The sequence below is a fragment of the Epinephelus lanceolatus genome, chromosome 12, assembly GCF_041903045.1.
Source record: "Epinephelus lanceolatus isolate andai-2023 chromosome 12, ASM4190304v1, whole genome shotgun sequence".
In the NCBI taxonomy this organism is placed as follows: Eukaryota; Metazoa; Chordata; class Actinopteri; order Perciformes; family Serranidae; genus Epinephelus; species Epinephelus lanceolatus.
In genome coordinates, this window is record NC_135745.1 from 9,112,521 (window position 1) to 9,133,469 (window position 20,949).

The 20,949-nt window shown below is 39.9% G+C and overlaps 1 protein-coding gene across 5 annotated transcripts in view; it reads left to right on the forward strand.

Moving 5' to 3' along the window:
• astn1 (astrotactin 1) overlaps nucleotides 1-20,949 on the forward strand; it is a 591,813-nt gene that overhangs the window by 513,977 nt on the left and 56,887 nt on the right. For all 5 annotated transcript variants that reach the window (XM_033650224.2, XM_033650225.2, XM_033650227.2 and 2 more), the window contains 3 exons: nucleotides 3,619-3,896; nucleotides 5,860-5,993; nucleotides 6,557-6,708. In XM_033650224.2, coding sequence (XP_033506115.2) covers nucleotides 3,619-3,896; nucleotides 5,860-5,993; nucleotides 6,557-6,708 — 564 coding nt within the window. The remainder of the gene's footprint in view (nucleotides 1-3,618; nucleotides 3,897-5,859; nucleotides 5,994-6,556; nucleotides 6,709-20,949) is intronic.

The following is a 20,949-nucleotide window of genomic DNA, read 5'->3' on the forward strand; positions in this document are numbered from 1 at the left end:
GGTTGTTCTGTGCTCCTGCTGCTCCCATGTGACATTTATTAGAAGTTTTCTTTCATCTGTACTTGGTCTGGTCTAATTGTTAATTTATATAATGGGCCCAGGTGCACCATGGTCTCTGCAGCATACTGATATAAACCTTGGGTTTGTGTTGCTGATTTGTTGGTGTTCTTTGAGTGGCACCGTTTTCTTGGCTTCATTTCTGGTATATCCTTTGCCTTTTTTGGTGCTTTTGGGGACCGTTCCACGCCGCCAACGTGTGCTTGGCTCAGGGTCTCGCTTTCTTTTTGTTACATTCCATGAGCCTGTTTTTTTCCCCAAAATGTAAGTCCCACAGATCTGACCCAGGGGCTTAAATATGAATGGGTTAGAAGATTGCTTTTTCTGTTTTTTCCTACAAAGAAACAAAAACTTATGCCATTCCAATATTTTAGAGACACTATAAACATATACAAACTAAGCACATAGGGGCTAATTTCGTTCTTACTGCCTCTTCACTGTTTAAAATATCATCTTACTTGTAAAGTAGAACTCTTTACAGTCAAAACAGGAGTATCATCAGTTAATTCAACCTCACGCAACCTGAATCACCTCACTGTCAAAGGAATTATACTGTATTTTGCGGAGTGTTTCTTTTTATAGACTCTATATAGACTCTGACTTTGACTCTGACTCTGATTATAGACTCTGACTTTATAACCCATTACTCAGCTGAATTGAACTTACTGGAACTTGTTCATTATGACATGACTTGGAAAACCTGTAAAACGGAATGACTCAGTAGGTGTCAGACAAAACAAAGTCCGTACATCTCAGAGATGTGTGGGAGATAAAGTGTAATTAACAAGGTGTTTAATTACCAAAACAGACACAAAAGTAAACACTGAATATTGTTATTGTAGTACTTAGATTCTTAATCTCTTTTTAATGACAAGTCAGTTAGTACACACACACACACACACACACACACACACACACACACACATACACAATACCTGTAAGCATTTAAATACGCTCATTATGAAACTCCATGGAGATATTCTGATGCTGCCTTTCTGGCTTTTGTTTGTTGCCTGCTTAGTTGTGTTGTTATCGTCAAAGTCAAACAGAAGTGTATTGTTTCTACTAAATTGTTAAGTGCAAAAAATAATGTACAAAAGTGTTTGGGCTTAAAAAAGCTGGGCGGGGGTGTTAATGTGGGTGTATGAGAAATGGAGTTTGTTTTTAGGTATTAAGTGTGAGGATTTGTATGTTTATCCCAACTTACATAAGTAGAATAACCTTTTTTCAGATGACTCCTCTTCTTACAAACCTTACAGCTCAAAATACACTGATACCAAAAGGTTTCACAAACAATACATCTGTTCCATCGAATGAAAAGAAAAGGAAAGTGCATCAGATCACCTCAAAGGAGTTACAAAACAAAAAGTAAATATTTAAGCACAGGAATTATTCATATTATATTCAGCTTTCATTCTTGTGCACACGTGTTGGTCCCTGAGCTCGTGTGCTCGCCCATGGCTCATAAACCTGAGCTGTATTCCATCAAAGGCAGCTCGCACAACGAGCCTATTCCCTAATTGGTGCTTGAGCTTTTAAATTGCCTGTGTTTTCTCACAGCCAAGCAAGTCTCCCAAAATGGTAATCTGAGCAATTCCCCCTTTTAAAAGAGAGAAATAGCGTCAAAGTTCAGCATTAAGCATGTTTTCCTGTCTCAATGCTCTCTAGGTTCCCTTGCAAGTGTACGTCCCACTCTGCCTCAGGCGAAATAACATTTTATGGGGAGTATTTGATTTGCATTATACAAAAGTTAAACTCAACAAACTTTTCCCAAAGGGTAATAAAAAGTGCCACCAGGTTCCCGATAAAGGTCTTTGACCAAAACTTTGCATCTCTAATAAAGTCAGTGCTAATGGTGTGTGGGAGCTTTACTTTCACATAATTTCTCTTCCTATGTATGGAAGGCCATTTCTGCCAGTGTAATGAAAAAAAAGTCCTATAAGTCATTATAATGTGAAAATTTCTCCAAAAAATGACCAAGTATCCCAAAATAATAAGCAGTTATCTCAAAATAATGAAGTACTCATCTTAGAATAATGACCTAATATCTCAAAATAGAGGAAGTTTCTCATTATTTTGAGATCAGTTTTTTTTTTTTTTTTTTTTAGCTTTTCATTTTTTGACATATTTATTCATCATTTTTGAGAAAGTTTCTCATTATTTTGAGATAATTAAGTCATTAATTTGCAAGTCATTATTTTGAAATGAGTAAGTTTTATTTGTGATAAACTCATTATTTTGAGATGCTTAGTCATACTGTTGAGATATTTATTTTAGTTTCACATATTAACTCATTATTTTGAGAAGTTAAGTAATTCATTGTTTTGCGTTGTCAAGTCATTAGCTTGAATTGAATGAGGGTTTTTTTTGCTGAGAAAGTTTCTCATTATTTTGAGATGCTAAGTCAATGTTTTTGAGATAAATAAGTCATTATTTGGGGATATTAAGTCATTATTGTGACATAAGTAATTTTTTTGAGAGAGTTTCTAATTATTTTGCGTCATTATTTTGAGATAAGTACAGTGTTTTTTTTTTTTTGTTTTGTTTTGTTTTTTATCTGAGAAAGATTCTTATTATTTAAAGATACTAAGTCACTAATCTAAAATAAGTAAATCATTATTTTTGCTATACTAAGTCATTATTTTGAGATAAGTAATTTTTAAGTAACACTTTAAAAAAAAAAATTTTTTTGACATATTAGCTCATTATTTTTGGGAATGTTTCTTATTATTTTGAGATAGGTAAGTCATGATTTTGAGATGAGTAATTTTTTTTTCTTGAGAAAGTCTCTCATTGTTTTTATGTATTAATTCATTGTTATAAGAAAGTTTGTCATCATTTTTATTTAAGTAAGTCATTATTTTTGAGAGATAAGGGGTTTTTGTTTTGCTTTTTTTTTTTGTTTTGTTTTGTTTTGGGGGGTTTTTGGTGTTTGTTTTTTTGGTGAGAAAGTTTCTCATTATTTTGAGATGCTAAGATGAGTAATTATTTAGCAATATTAAGTCAAAAAAAGCAAGGGAGAGACCCTGGCTTCATCTTACTGGTTTATCCTGCATCTGTCTCAGTTTCTTGATGTTTTTAAAGAGTAAAATCAAGCATCCTAAACTGAGCAGAAGAAATAAATCATTAAGGTCAATAACAGCCTGTAACAGAAAAGTCACATTAATACAATCTAAATGTTTCATTGTTCAGTACAGGCCTTTTCATTCACCTCCTTTGCTGGAGGGAACACTGAGCTCTTTGTAGCTGTAGCAAATATTTACACCCCTGCTCATGTATTCTGCCTGTGATCTAGAAAAGCTAAAAAGCCTCCAGATTGGAGATATGGGAACACATTAATGCTTTGTAGTTTTGCCATGTTGCTACAGAGGAACAAAAATATTCTCTCAGTTCAGTTTTCTTTCATTCCCTTACTCCCTAATCTCATTATTAGGAACATGTGACTTCATCTATCTAGTTTATATATGTGAGTAACAATATCATAAAGCTGCACTTTGTAATTATGTCTGGAAACACAATCAAGTGAAGTGCTAACCAACCAATTTACTTTCTGTCTATCAGGTAACTCACCTTCGGAGGAGTCTGAGGAGCGCGACAAGGAACCGAGGACGCTGACCTACCCTGCGTACATCGCCAGTCTGCTGGACACGGGTGCGAAGCGCATGGCGGCCGGTGTTCGCATGGACTGCAACAGCCAAGGCCAGTGTCCACGCTCCTGTCACCTCTGCCACATGAGCCCGAGGGTGGTGCAAGGGAGGCAGCAGTCCGAGCCTGTCCTGCTGCAGATCACCAAGGCCGCACCCATCTATGAACTGGTGTCCAACAACGAGACCTACCAGGTGTGTAGTGTTTATTCTTAATTATCTGGGACTGTCTAATATTTGAAAGCACCAATCTCTTATAGAATCCATCCCACATTTCTGTGATACCCTCAAAATTGGTGGCTGCATCTTCTCTTATCCTTTTTGACTGGATTACACATTTCCTGTGAAACATTAAAGGAAACATTTATTGTCTAATGCCCTAGAATGTAAACTTTTCCTCCGTTTCCTCATCTAAGCTAACTTCACTTGCAGCTCATATCACAAAATAAAAAATCCCAGCCTCCATATGTTTGTGACTTTATGTGGGCGATCCATCAGAGCTGATAAACCCTGCAGTTTCATTATGAAAGAGGTTACAGAAACAGAGAAGTCTTTTCCTCTTGGAGTATATTGCCTTACTCTGCAGGTGGCATGCTGTGCTACACTGCCGTACTGTGCTGTGACTTATTTGACTCCATCGATACTGTGCAGTACGTCGTTACCTCTTCTACTCCTCCAGCAGGAAGAGAGGTCGATCCAGTGCTTTCCATGCTCCTGGGGGGTCAGACTTTCATCACAAGTTCAGCCAGATACAGCCGCTGTTACTGACAAAAGCTGTTTGGAGGTTGCTCGTGTTTGACTGTGCAACTGGCGGTATAGACACAATGCACAGGAAACATTTAGAATATTTAATATTTATTCATTTATTTTTTTGTTAAAGCTTACACGTGTCATTATAACATATAACTACTGGGAGTATGTATATAGCCATCTCTGATCAACTGATATGAGGTTTATTTTGTTAAAAGAGCGCTAGTTTTGCTTACCTAACAGTAAAACAACAATACAAAAACAATCTCAAGAGATCGTGAACGTTATGCTGTCTGTAACATCATCCAGCATGACCGCTTTGGTGATGGGTTAGTGACGGTCTGGGGAAGCATATCCTTGGAGGGTTATACAGACCTCCATGTCATAGCCAGTGGTACCCTGACTGCCATTAAGTACCAGGATGAAATCCTCAAATCCTCATTCTTTTGATCAAAACATTTTTACACGTCTTCACACATATGGTTATACACAGCTGGTTCCCTGTGGAGTTTTAGACCTCTAGTACAGTAGCGAGTCCTTGTTCTGTTTGTTTTGTGCACGCCCACAACGCGATGCCAATGCGAATGTTTTCACACCACTCCACTGATCTGCAGGTGAAGGTAACACACCGAGATATGCTGCAATGCACCAACAAAAACAGGGGAGATGAAAAACTGGGAGCTAGTAAACATGGATATACACAATGCTGGATTTTAAAAAACGTATAAAACCAGCAGTGCAAATGTTTTATGAGAGAGGAAACACATGTAACACATTTGTTAGAGCTCAAAGACACATACAATGTATTCTGGTGAGGAACATCAAATGTAAAGTAACTTTTGTTTGTTTACAAGAAAACACCAGAGGGCCCCTTTAATATCATGGCCAATGTGTGCATAATGTCCTGTAGCAACGGGTGTTAATGCACTGTACTTGCCCCATGTGTAGTTTCCATCCCTGACAGTGGGTAAAGAGGAGTCTGGATGGACATGCATCTCAGATTTAACCAGAGGGCTCTGTTGAACACCACCAGTTCTCTCCTGTCTATAGGATTTTTTTTTAATAAAATAAAATATTGAATAGCAAGTTATAACATGGGAAATGGTGTCCAAGGAATGTCTCAGGTTAAGGCATGGACCATAAAGTTGATACCCCCTCACCTTATTTCCTTTTATCTCTCTACTTTTACTTATCCAGAAAAGCCTCAAACGCCCCAAAATAATGGAAAACATGGGAAATGATTAAAGGAAAGATTTTTTAATATCCTCATTTAAACTAAAAGCTAATATAAAAGAGTTGATGTGGGAATCCAATTTCCCACTTACTATTTACATTCCGTACATTACGTTCCAATATGACATGTGCTTTGAATTTAGGTTTGTTTTTGTCTGTCTCTCTCTTTTTGTAGGCTCTTCAGGAAGCGATGATGAGCATGCTGTGGTGTTCGGGGAAAGGTGATGTAATCGATGACTGGTGTCGGTGTGATTCCAGCGCTTTTGGCACAGACGGACTGCCCACCTGCGCCCCACTTCCCCAACCTATGTTAGTAACTTAGAACAATATTACCTCCAAACACATACCATCCATCATTTTACTGGCAGAAATCTATCTCATGCTGCAGTAATCTCAAGTAAAGTGCCATAGGGATACATGTGTACACAGAATTTTATTGCGACTAAGTATTACAGCCATGGATGGATTACTGAATATTGCGTGTCTGTGCCCAGGGGCCCATTGTCTTATAATGTATCCATGATTATCCTGGCCATTGATTTATTGCTCTTGTCCGTTTTGGGAGTGCTAATCAATGAAATGTGCTGCTGCATTGATTGGAAAGCATTAAAATCTCTGTACACACGGGTCTCAGTGCTACATAGCTTTAGATCACAGCTCCAGAGTAAGCCAAGTCAGACATCAGGGGATAAATGGCTATATTTTCTGTTGACAGAAGTGTTTTTGACATTGCAGGATGCGTTTTCATTGGGTTGCAGTTTTGCAGAACGCAAAGGATGATGTTAACTGTCAATTACAGTAATGAGACCAGTTTGCTGACAACATCTTTCACTCAGCGGCGTGGTTTTGCATCTCTGTTACTGTGTTGCCAGGCTGAAACTGTCTTACACCTACGAGCCCAGCAGCTCATTGGTCATCATGGAGTGGAACCACACGGAGCCACCAATCGGCGTGCGGATCGTCGATTACCTCATTAGCCAGGAGAAGGTGACAGAGAGGACCGACCACTCCAAAGTTGAGACAGGTACGTCGGCCCAGAACTGCCCACATCAAGAGTTTGGCTATTGATGATAAACAAGCATCAACAGTTGGAACGTTGTGAAACAGGCTTATGTTGCCAGGCAACCAGTGATGCCAGCTTAAGTGGTGGTTAGTGAAACAAATGAAGTCATAAATATGTGTATTCTAAACTACCTAGATTTGCTTTAGATATTCAAAAACTCGACCATCCACTCACTGGCGCTTGCAGTGAGCAAGTGCAAAAAGAGGTTGTTCTCTTGGATTGGTGTCATTTGGTGTCTCAGCTCACTCCCTGTGTTTTCAGTACTTACTGAACCAGCAAGAGGGACTGTTGATGTTTTGGATGTGTACCACTTTGAGATGGGTAATGAGTAAGTAAGTTGGCCTGGCTTTGTATGGGCAGCTGTTGGCCAGTGTTCAATATTTATGCTGGCTCAAACCATAAACCCACCAATTTGTCAGTACCATGTGGCCACATAAGCTTAATTTGTTTTATCTAGTCTACAACCTGGAAGAAATCTCACTCCAAAGGTGAAAAAGGAGGGTTTTCATTATACTGCACATCTGCAGTTTGCAACAAGGGCTCACTACATGGTATCAACCTCTTGTTATCATAGGAGAAGCTTGAAACTTTAACTTTTGTGTATGCCCTGAGGTTTGGGAAACACATCACTTCATTTGTTTTAAGGCCTATTTTAGTTGTAGTTTTTAAGGCCTCCACAAGATGGTGTACACCAGTAATAATAATACTGTAGTATTTATTTACAGTATTTAGTTTGTTGATCAGACTGAATTCTGCTTTGCGTCTTCACACTGATTTCATAAAACAATCAATGTACTGTATTTATATATGCATTGTTATCTAATGTACTTCTGTAGATGCATTCACTGTTGCACAGGAGTCTTGCAATCTTTTAAACTGGTAACGACAAATTAACCATATGACAGTATGATGTTCATTTACACCTATGTGTTCCTCACTGTAATTGACAACACATCAAAACCAAAGTGTTAAAAATGTTACAGTAAAAGTTCTTTGCTTTTTTTCAAGCATCTTTTCAAAGGCTTTTAAATTTTCTCACAGTTTAATCCATATGGATTCAATGATTTGCTTATTAAGGTATGTTTTCCCTCATGTTTCCACTAAAAGGAGGAAATCATATAAGCAGCCCCAGGAGCAGCAGGAGCGTGTGCAGCTCTGTCATCCATAACAGAGCGCGCAGCTTATTTGGCTCGAGCTATATGAGCGGAAGCTGGCAAAAACAGGGGCAGTTTATTTAAGCAGTAATGACCCAATCCATAACGGAGACTGTTACAGTTCCCTGTGAGTACCAAAGTTTGTTGTAGCTTAATGAGAGAATAAACTGTATTAGTCAGAACAGTGAGGGTCATTAATCAATGCAGAGGACTCAGATGGGAGAGGAGAGCAGGTGAGCACTTTCTTTATTAGTGCTGTTATAGTAAAAATGAGCTATAAGTTGAGTAGTAATGCTCTTTTTAGCTGTGAGGGGTTTTATATTCTTTTAAACTTTGTACCATATATTAAAGTGTTTAATTAAGTCAGAATTTTGGAGCTCCAGCTGCCAACAAAAGACACAAACCACTCGTTCTATAGGAAAGGACTAAACTAATGCATGTCAATGGTTCTGTGTAAACCCTGCATACACATAAGGGAAAGAGGGGTTCTTGAATCCTGCAAAATCTTGAATTTTGCCCAGTACAGCAGTGGAGATGCTCATTTCTTGGATGTTACCGAATGAAAAGTAGTTACAGTACTTTTACTGCTGAGAGACAAAAACAGGCATAATATTCTCAGTCATTTTGACTGTGCGGTCACAGTATATGTAGTAAGTTTGTAACATGTAACCTGCTCTATCATTCACTAAACATTCATAAATCTGAAATGATGTGAACTGTGCTGCATACTGTAATATGCATGGTGGAATAACCACACATCAACCTGAACGCAGCCTGACATGACATCCTGCTGTGTGTGAGCAGATTGCCCCCTACTGATAACACATTTAAGAGGGTGCAACAACAGGTGTGGTTTGGGCTTTTGTTGGTGCTTCTGTCACCTGGCCAAAAGTATGTTGAACCCCTGACTTGCACCCAGGTTCTTAAGTCTTGTGGAAAGCTTTCCCAGAATATTGGAGGCTCTTTGGCAGCCCAAGGCCCACGGTATGACCCAGGGAGATTATGTAATGTATGAGTTAACAAAACTGTGCCAAATGTTGGCTGAGCATTGCTATGGAGGCTCATTATTAATGTTGAATGATGTTTTGATGTATCATTAGGTCCTGCAGTAGGTATCAGCAGTTGTGTAATGTAACTAAGTACATTTACTCAAGTACTGTACTTAAGTACAAAGTTTACTTACTTTACTTATTTTATACTTTTACTCCATTTCAGTGGGAAATATTGTACCTTTTACTTCACTACATTTATCTGATAGCTTTAGTTACTAGATACTTGGAAAAAACAAATTCAGAAATTTATAAAATATGATGTTTAGTTATTAGTTCATCTTCCCAACAAGTCCACTGAAACAATGAGTCAATTAGCTGATTGATAGAAAATTAAAGGGCCAGTGTGTAATATTATGCATGGTTTATTGTCAATCTGAATCTGAATCTGAATATTCTACCCATTAATATGTTTATACAAGTGTATGATCGCTATAAAATAAAATTCGTTTGGTTTTCGTAGCCTTATAATTATGCTTTTATATATATATATATATATATATATATATATATATATATATATATATATGTATAGCAAGGGTCTTGCTTTAGAGAGGTCGCCATTTTGCGCCATGTATGTACGGCAGACCGAGTGGACAATCCAGCCAGCCAGAGAACGCATTTCGCGTGTATAAATGAACCAACGAAGACAGCGGAAGGAAGGAAGAAGGAGGAGGAAACAGCAGAGAGTGTTAGTAGTTCGTCAATAGAGAGTAGTGAAAAGTTTTTTTAGTTATAAAGTTTGCGAATGGACCACACTTACCACGCAACAGGAGAGAATGAACCCGAACCGTCATCTGCGTGGAAAAGAAGACGCAGCTTCACTCCTTGTGATGCAGTCTCTGCGGCGCTTTTCCTCCTGATGATATATCTCCCCAACGATGGCAGCAGTAGCACCGAATCCCATTCTGTGCATTCAGCCTCTCTTCTCGCCTGCTCAGCATCAAACACATGGAGTTCCTCATCTGTATGCCCCAGCTCAAACAGGTATGGCTCTGGGTCTGTGTCCGCTACAAGAAACTCTTCAAAATTGCGTTCAAAGTCGTCCATTGCAGCTACTATAGTCCGGAGATATTGCTAGACTAAATAAACAGCTGAGCTCTGTTACCGGCTACGCTGTCAGTCAGTGTGCGGGCTGGAGATTAGCGGAGCAGAGAGGGGAGGGGGGTCCCCACTCGGAATGGTAAACGAGTATGTGTGTAAAGTTATGAAGTGTGTCTGTTAGAAGAGTCAGAGTTTGGGACGGAGTGGAGTGTTACCGGAGTTTCTGGAGTGCTCAAATAAACGGGGCCTTTTTCCCGAACACTCCTCTGGTCTCCTGCTCGTGAGGGATTCATTACAATATCGTAACATGGTTTAGATTTCTAAATAAACATTCTCCTCGTCGCTAGATAGACCTACTCCTGAAAAAGTTGTGCGCAAGGCTTTTTGTCCCTACGAGGCCACCATCATTTACCCGATGGGAGGGGTGAGCGAGTGAGCCCTGCAATCTAGAATTTGACCACTGATGTCACTGTTTTCAACGGTTTTCAACCCATTTTACACACTGGGCCTTTAATTGGCAGCTTTTTTAATACATATTTAAGTCATTTTCTTTTCTTTTTTTTTTTAGAGATGTGTTTTTTGGGTTTTGGGGTTTTTTTTGTTTTTCACTTTTCATTCTGTAAGTGCATTTTCCTGATTATACTTACTTACTTTTACTTAAACTTTTACTGACTGGGTATTTTGACAGTGTGGTATTTGTACTTTTACTTAAGTAAAGGAACTGAATACTTCCTCATCTACTGGGCATCAGGCAGGGGAGAAGTCAACATCCATCATAATATGAGTAATAATGAAATAGTCGGCAGCTAATATAATGTCAGCTACCTGATGAAAACCAGACAGGCTAAAATTTTGTAATCCAATGCACCTGTCACACATTCAGGTGTGCAGCCACTTTGTATGCCACTAACAGCCGTGGCCAGAGGTATTATGCTTTCTGGTTTTTCGTATGTATGTCAGATTCTCGTGAACTAGATATCTCAAGAAGGCCCTCAGAGAATTTCTTCATATTTGGCACAAACATCCACTCAGAATGGACTGATTAGAAATTGGTCACTGTGAAAGGTCACTTTGACCTCAAAAAACCTGTTTTGGCCATCATTCAAGAATATATATGCTAATTATGACAAAATGTCACACAAATGTCCCATACGATAAAATTATGAGGTTGTATCCAAAAAGGTCAAAGGTCAACTTCACAGCAACATCACAATGCTGCGGAGACACTTTTCTGGCCATTGCTCAATGCTGTAATTTAGGAATAGAAGGGGAGATATTTGGTCAGATACTGAATTGGTGACACTAATCTTGGGTGTCCATCTTGAAACTGTGCTCATTGTATAGATCAGCTTTGCTGCTGGGTTGAAGATGTGCATGTTTTAGAATATGTTGAGTCTTTGCAGAAACATTCATATTAAGGCACAATGGTACACTGTGGGCACGATCTCCTGCCTAGACATCAATACAAAGTCAGGTGTTTATTGCAAATAAAACACAACTTGTAATAGTAAATACATTTTGTTGGATATTCCCCCTTTTGATAGAGATTCAGTAGTTTGTTTTCAGTTTTTGTGTAAAATTTTCCCTAGAGGCATTTTTGAATGGCAAGCCTGGATTTTAGTGTGTAAGGCCTGTGTTGTTTTACAGTGCTGAAGCACACCCAGCAGATTTCAGAGACAACATTATTATTTATTCTTACGCACCATGTCACTGCGTGGCTTGGTTAGCCTTCTTTGGGGCCCCAGGACAAATTTAAGTTGCTGTTAACTCCCTGCACCTCTTCCTCACTGCCCTTGTGTATAGTATTCCTGTTCTGGAATATCATCATATATCAACTTTTGTTTTTTGATTGAACAAAAAGTATTGTAGAAGCACAGAAAACTTGATTTTCACACAGGGACTTCCTTCAGGGTTAGGCCTCATGATCAGGTTTTAAAGGCATCACCTACAGGAACATATCATGTCAGCTGAGACTGTGCTTTAGTGTTTCCGAACAAAACTGAAGTTACAAACATATTCCCACATGAAACCTGGGGCTTTTGTGGCCCCTGGAGATGTGAGGCCCCTTTGCCAGAGTGGTAATCCAGCTTTACTGTCAATAGTCTTATGCTGGAGCAAAGACATGGAAAGTGCACCATCAGTGGAACTTCAGCGCTAATGTATGGTGACTCCAGGAAGACAACAGCAACTTTAATGCAAGGGGAGCGTTTTGATGAGCAACAATGAAATATCGCTTTAATGGCAAATGTGACCTTTCAGTTGCTGTTTTGGAATTTTGGAACATAATTTCTTCCTGTGCCCTTTGAACAAATCGTCTGTGTCAGCTCACCATTACCACTGTGTTCCATGGCCTAACAAAACAAATGTTTGTCCCATCCCCTAATCTGTGCTGTCAGAGCGATAAACAGAGAAGATGAAAACGGTGGATGCTCAAGTATCCGGCATAACTTTCTGTGGTTGAGAGAGCATTTTGGGGCTGCAGTGGCTTGATATAATGTTTACTTAGACTCGAAGTTCAAACAAAGTTCTTATCGGGCCACAGAGTCAATCTTTTAGGCATCAGAATAGTACTTTGGTACAACATCAAAGTTTACAGTTTTTGGAAAGAGTTCATCATGATCAGACATTGAAAGAAACATAATTTCTTATCGGAGGACGCAAGAGGAACTGCTGCAATCTCAAGTACAGATTAAGTCATTTTAGCTAAAATAACCTGCTGATGTCTCTTTGCTGTTATCAGCAAGTGGTTGATACAGAGATATAGCAGATAGTGAGGAATATTCCAATCGCATAAACAGTCTTAAAGCAAAAGTGCTTGTATCTAACAAGATACTGGAACTACCATGGAGCTTATGGCAGTGTTTTCATGGAAATTAGCATTGGTACTGGGCAAGAAACACAGGAACTGTGGCACAGGAATATTCCACTCAGTGGATTGTTTCTGTCATGCTGAGCTTTTCCAGTTTACCGATTCTGTTGCACTCTAAATAAGACAATGCATGTTTCCATGGTGTCATGCACTTTAGCCATCCTCATTAAACTAATGGAGGTTACTTTCTGACACAAGAAAACGTCTTTACTATCCCTTCAGCTCCACATCAGGATAATTTCTTTAAATCTTCCAGTCAGATCGGGAGCTAATCACTGGCTTTTCCTGGGCCCTTTAAGGATGGCGTAGATATTATGCTTCATACTCGTCGGAAAAATGACAACAAAACAAACTCAGTCACACCACTTGCCTGGGAGGTGTAATTCATCACTGCAGAAGAGAAGCAGGGGATGAATTTATCAGACTGTACTTGTATGTTGCCTGAAACCCCATGTTGTTCATTCTCCTCTATAAGAAAAAAAAGCTGAGTATACAACTATAGTAGTTATGCTACTTGAGCAGTTTTTGGATATGAGGAATTCCTTTTATGTATAAAATACACTTTAATGTCTGCCTTAGGATGTTTCCTGCTACTTTTAGCCTAGTACTTTTTCTATTTTACAAAAGGTCAGCAAGAATGTGAAATTCTGGACCCTATTTGTGATCATAAATAATGTATCTTTATCTGTATAAATTTGAAAATAAAAGTCCCCAAACTTGGTTTTATAAAATCAAATATTATCCAGAACCTTTCTAGAATAAGGCACTCATACATGTATCATATAAGGGGACATTTTGGTATTGGCACAAAATCTTAAAATTTTCGTCTTACACTCCTTAAATCTTTTCCACTTAACATTTCAGTGCTATTTCCCACCCAACAAAAAGGGTATGTACGTTACTATGTTATTATCTATAATGCTGGACTATGCCTGGAGTATTTTTTCTGATGAAGTGAGGAGTAGTACGTGAGAGATTAGCATCTGGTCCAATACAAACAAAAGACCTGCATCTTTCTGCAGCAGCACATTGATGCTGGCGATGAATCAAGTCCACCCTGAATTGCAAAAGACCTCCACATCAGTTGAGGGCTGTTTAAAGTGCAGGGCAGCTGTTTTGACTTTGGGACCATACAGAGCTATTTGTTGTGCTGTTGGTTGCAGTGCAGGGAGGATACAGCATCCAAGTTTCTTCCCTTTGGATGAAGTTGAAGCACATCAAAGCTTCTCCAGTGGGAAATAGCATTTAATGTGAGGTCCTTTTTTGGAAAAATACCAGAAAAAGTTTTTCTTTCTCAAAGAGAAAAATGATTCTGCCTCTGAAATATTAATACCAATTTTCTTGACTGTAAAACTATTTTGAAACTTCTAATGGAGTCCTCACTCTTGAACTGCTGTGCGACAATATTTGCATTTCTGTTGGGAGTTTTGGGTTTTTTTGGGGTCTCAGACAACGTGCACCTTTTACATCACAAGTGTGCAGGGCTCGCAAACATGTTTTACTGTTATTAAGTGTGTAGGGGAAATACCTCTTTGAGAATATTTGCACTCGTAATAAATTTTGGGGCACCACCCTCCTAAAGAGGGAAGCGACTAATCAAATTAATAACTCCGTAAATCACTTATTAATTCGTCAGCACGCTTATCAATAATGAATCAATCTCAATATCTGGGTTATGAATTCTCTATACAGTGACCTCAGCTCCTGTCCAAAAGATATATACACAGACAACGGCTTGGCGATAAATGAAGATTTATTTAAACTAAATAGGTAACAACTGATTAAATGAATAGCAAATGACGATTATATGACACAACACAAAATTACAGTATATAAATGGAATGAAATGAGAAGTAACACTCATGTGAGTTACTTAGTTTGGTGATAGTGGGAGAGTATATTAAAATAGCCTATATTATAAATGGGGAACGCAGGAATGCGCAAAACCATTCACTTAGACCTAATGAAACCTAAATTAAAATTAGGATAATTAACTAAGCCTCCTGCTCGACCTCACTCTTCACCGCACAGCGGCTCACTTAAGTTATGGAAGTTTTGGCCTACTTTTAGCAGCAGGGATCAAAGGCGAAGCTCCTTTAGGGCCCCTGGACTGTCGCGCCGCAGAATGAATCCAGCAGAATGAATCCAGCAGAATGAAAGATGTCTCACAGCAGGAAGGGGAAAGCGGTTGAATTTGCGATGTCCTGTGGGTGCTCACTGGGAGGTTCACGTGTTGGTCTACTTCGTTCTGGTTACTCGCTTATAATAATAGTAACAACAACATTGCTGGTCATTCGATATTGCTGTCAAAGTTATTATTACGTGCAAAAATGTTGAAAAACACTGGAGATAAAAGAAAACTGGATCGATAAAATTTAAAAGTTCAAAATAACTTTGCTCGTGAGCACAAAAGAGTTAAAAGTGTAATAAAGGAAATTACGCACTACAAAAAGGTAAAATGCGAATAAGCACAGCAGAACTCACAGTACGAATAATAGGGAATAACTAACAAAAGACACAGGGCAAAAAGAAAATAGCAGATAACTAAAACGTAAAAGACACTGCTAGAATGAACGGAAAAGCACAAGAGACAAAAAGAACAATAGAGAGAAAAAAACAAGAGAACAAGAGACTAAGAGACTGAGCCGCCCCGAGCACATGGGTATTTGACTGGCCAAAAAGTGGGCGGCCTTAATCGGGGAGGCTTCCCTCGTGATGAAAAATAGATCACCATGAGATATATTCAGAGGAAACTTTAATGCTTTCCTGATACGAGGTCGTATACTTGGATATGTTACGCGCGAGGGACACATACTCTTCCCACTATGGTCAACATTAATTCTTAACATCCAATTAAACATACAGATTAACATTAAATCAAAATACACTTACATTATGCTGTGGTATCAGCTAGCCTACGTCAAATACACACACTCTAGATTAACTCAATGACAATATATAATGAAAAACAAAATGAAGGAGCACGTATTCATGCAACAAGTTGATTAATAATCCCCAATTATATCTTATAAATATATAAAGTTGACTTCCTTACGGTAACTCTTCTTAACTCCGCCACAAGATGGCAGTATGGCTACATGTGACAGAGTTGAAACTAATATTGAATTCTGCAACTTATCAATCTTTTGTTTTAACAGGGTTGAAGCAAAGTATCATTCAGATAAAAACATGATCATGTGCGTGTACAAGTCAGGATATGTCAAATGGCCAACATAGAGGAACAAGAAGAATAATCTCACTTGCAGCATACATTTCAATTTTATCACACAGAAGCATTTGTTCAGCAAGGGGTAGCGTATGGTGAAATTTACAAAACCAACAGACACAGGCAACTTCAATTTTTATTTGGAGTCAGTTTCCGTCATTTATTCACGCTCTTCTTTTTAGCTGTATTTTTCTTACATCCTTCAAGAAAGATCTGGCTGTTTAGCAGCTAAATGCTCTACTGTGTTCACCAGTTAATCACTTTTGTTTGACTGCACTTTGTTACGGGAAAGATAGTGTACTGTGGGTTGATCAGGGCCTTTTTGCTACTGCTGGAAACAGGGCTGATGAGAGCCAAGAGACTCAATCAACTGAATTTGTGGGCTGGAAACCAAAACAAGAGGCAAAACGACAAAATAGTCTGTATGGCTGTAAACAGTTGCACATTTCAAAGCATGGTTAATCTTGTGAAACAAAACTCCTTGGTTAGGTTTAGAAAAAAAAAAAAACACGGTTTGGCTTAAATAAAGTATGTTAATTACTTAATATGTAAGGTTACAAACCTCATGTGACTTACGTCCTATGACATTGTACCACATTGAACGTTACATTGTTTAAATAACTTTATGTTGACTTTGGGGGCCCATGGGACATGAACCCCGATATCCTGGATGAAAGTCCTTTGTTCTTTTGACCAGCCTGTCCTCTTCCTCACATCGTCAAATAGAGACTCTTTGTCATGCCCCTGGGGATATGATATAGATGCCAAGGGCACCCCTTAGCATTGTTATGAGACACACCACGCTTCCAACTAACTCCAATGTAAAACCATCTGCGGCAATACCTGATGCTAAGAGCAACTGACATACAGTATAGAAGGAGGAAGAGAGTCCGCATAGAGTGGGAGGGAGGGGAGGTGGATGGGTCAAAACTTTTACCTAGGAGACCACAGTTTGTGTCTAGTGTGAAACAAGTCAATGTTGTTTTAACACAGTGTTACCTAACTTGGCTACTTACATGCTTTGTGAAACCAAAAGTCAGTGCTTTTTTAATATAAAGTTACATAACATTGACGTCACCCCCATGTATTTACGTCATGTTGAGTAATAAATGTACTGATTTTAACCCAAAACAGGTTGCTTTTTCTGAACCTTACCGAGTACTTTTTTGCCTAAACCTAACCACAACTGTTTCACAACATTAACTACATGTTATAATTTCACTGTGCATCACATAAGCCCCATTTCCACCGCGCAGTACAGTACAGTACAGTTCAGTTCGGTGCACTTTTTTCTGTTTCCATTGTGAAAAGTTGTGGATGGTATCAATGGAACCGTTCCATACCATCCCCATTTTTGGTACCCCTTTTGTTGGGGTACCTAGCACACAGATTCAGTACTAAAAGGTGGAGCTGTGAACACTGCAGTCCATTGATTGATTGGTCAATAGCAGATGGTCACTCTGCTCAAAGCTGAGTTGTGGCTGGTTTTGAAGCTCATAACCACTCGTAACCACTGTTCATACTGTGGAGATTTTTACTACTGTAACTATAAAACGAAAGGATGTTTTGTTGCTTGCAGCAGCTGGAGTCTGAGAAAAAAAAAAAATTAAATACTGGGCCGACTGCTGGCAACTTTGGTGGAATGTTAACTCGTAATATTACAGCCTATTTCCACCAGATGCGTGTTGGTTGCGTCTCCGGAGCCGATAGGATTCAATTCTAGTCAATGTGTGTGTTTCCACCGGCTGCGGCTGTGCTGCGTTCCGGCTCTGTCTCAGCTCCGGCACTCCAGAGCCCTCCACAACAGATACGCAGGACTTCTATTTTTGCCGGACGCCGGAGCACAATGCAGCAATTCAGCACAGAGCAGATCGTGTGGGGCAGGAAGTCGTGCACAGAAACAAAATAAAACATCCGGTTAATTTTCAAAATAAAATACACAGTGTTCACGGCAGATCATATTTCCCTGAACTACACCTTGAAAACTACATAATGGGCAGAGGCAGGCCTGAAGTCAACAGGTCAGAGGTTTTCAGACGTCATTTCACCCCGTTGACACCATGGACGAGGAGATATTAATCATGGCAGTGCACCGAGATGTCTTCCGGTGGAGCTGCACCGCACCGCACAGCAAATGCAGCTGGTGGGTACTGACGGATGGTGGAGCATGCAGCGAATAACTAGGGCTGCCGTTCCGCAACGGACACGCATCCAGTGGAAATCCGGCGTTACTCAATGCATGAGCTGACAACGTGAATCCATCAGCACAACTTAAATTTCACTGTGACAACTTTGACCATTAGTTTTTATATTCATTTTATATATATTGATATTGATCGGGACAGCATATATACACATCCTCACTCCGAAAAAAAAAAGCATGGTGGAGCGTCCTTCCTGTGGGCTCCGGCAACACTAAACCCCTGAACTTGCTTTAGAAGGACTAAATGCACAAACCCTCTATTTTGAAATATCTCATGGAGAGAGACTATCACTGGAGTTTTATTTTGTTCTGAAAACGTCAGCATGCAAACTTGATCTGTGGACGGTAAACGAGGTGGAAGCAGTATGTGTCATCACAGACTATGTGCAGAGCTCAAAGAGGTCACAGTAGAAATTATTAATTCATATTTGGCCAGAAACAAAGTGCATGAAATAGTTTGGCCTATATCACAAAGTATGGCTGTGAAATAAAAGAGTTCCCTGATATAGATGGAGGATGATGGAAAGATAGATGTGACCCTCTTTATGCAAATAAAAGTTTGCTGATAGCTATCCAGACATTTCCAGCCACTGGAAAAGAATCCAAACACAACTTTCTACTAAAGAGCAAAGAGTCAGCGCCACGTCCAGAAAAAGCTAGACTTGCAAATATATTTGAACCCCTTTACCTTCCTTTTCGTCCACCAGACACCAAGACGATAACGCATAGGTCAGGGGATTACACAGTTTACTGAGATCGCATTCTGTAACTTCTGGGTGTTGAAGTTGTCAAAACTTTTAACAGCTCCCTCTCGGTGCCATTTGGACTCTCTGATGTGCGAAATTGCCTGGCGCGGCTCTAATTACACTGAGTGAAAGTTATCCAGTGCTTAGTTGGTGTGGCTCAGCTGCATTAGAGAGAAATAGAAAAACACACATACTGAAGGAGAGCTTTGATCGGAGCTTCCTACCTATGCATCTCGTCTTTAGCAGGTGATTGATTTGGTGACCACACCCTTATGTGAACACAGAGGCAAAGGTGGCTGGGCATAGATGTTGTGTTGAGTTACGAAGGAGAGGGGAGGGAGGGGGGGACCACCAAGGAGAGAAGAGGAGCAAGGGAAAGAGAGAAGGAAACAGAAAGACAGGAGCGAGGTTGAGAAAGATGGAAAGATCTGGAAAGCCGGCCGTACGGTGTGGTTTTGATTTCAGCTGTCAGTCTTCTGTCATCTTGGGGAATCAGTCTCACATGAGCTGATGTATAATTCTCCACAGATCTCTCCTTGGCTGCTTCTCTCCCCCTCTCTTTGCTTTTCCTTCACCACTCCCTCATCTTTCCTCTCATCTCCTGTTCCTCTTCTCCATCGCTTCTCTCCCCCTAAAATTCTTATCTCCTCTCTTTTAATATTTTTTTTTTCCTGACCACCTCCTCTTTTCTCATCCTTTTCATCCCATTTCTTCTAGTTTGCCCCTTCGCTGGCCTCCTCCTTCTTTTCTGGCTTTTCCAACTACCTTTTTCTTTTCTTCCTCTTTCTTTCCCCCTTTTTTCATGTTTTCCCTTTTCCTCTCTCTTTATCATCCTCTTCTCCTCAATTTTCTTCTTTTCCCAAAAGGCATCAAGACAGGGTAAAGCACAGGTCAAACAGCATTTGTTGGATGGAACATCCACACAATATCAGCGTAAAGTTAAAACATTTTCAGGCACTCATCATAGCACCCAGAAAAGGGATGTCAACGGTTATCATTAACTGGTTAACTGCCGAAAATATTTCTGACGGGTTAAACATGTTGGTCTGAAGAGTAATTCTGCTACTTTTCAGGTTACTGCATCACCAGACCTAGGATGTGCAGCACCACCTTGCTCTGGTGGGAGCTTACGTTAGCTAGTGGTGCCACTCATTCGACGATTACCAATTGTTATGTTGTCCCGACCCAACATCGTTGCTGTGAAAACATTGTGCCCATCCTCCAGTCTCCCCCCAGGTTGCCCTGGTGAGTAAGCAGATCAATTTAATTACTGTTAGTGCTGTTGGTAGTGACAACAGGCTAGTGCTGCTAATATGCTATGCTAAGAGGGTCCTGTGGCTTAAAATGAAGCAGCTTACTCTCTGGGGCTACCTGGAGGGAGTCCAGAGGATGGCCACCATGTTTCCACAACAATGCAATTCTGCTAACTGTACCATGTTAAAAGTGGTAATCTCTGACGCAGGTGGTGCAGTGCTGAGTGGCCAAGGTAAACGTTAGCTTACCAGTAGAGACTGGAGGGTGGGCAGTAGCCATTAGAGTTCTCAACAGGGCGAAAAATTACAACACAAAACGAACTGACTCATGTGAGTTGAAACCCAAACCTGGCATTTCCTGACCTGAGCCCGACCAAGCCCGACCCCCCCAGAAAGCACTAGTTGGCTACTAACACCCGAGACACACACTGTGTTACAATGTAAACCACGTGTCTCCAGTCTCCAACCAGTAGGAAGTAGGGATGTGCGCAAATAGACGTCTAAACGATTAAACATCCACCACCTCACTAGTCGGCAGCAGAAATATTGGTCGGTTAAACCTGTTAGTGTTTTATTCATGTACACCGCCGCTTAACTGTCATGCAGCCGCCCGCCAGCAGTGGGTGCTACAGAGCCATCAGACAGCAGTCCCCTTCCC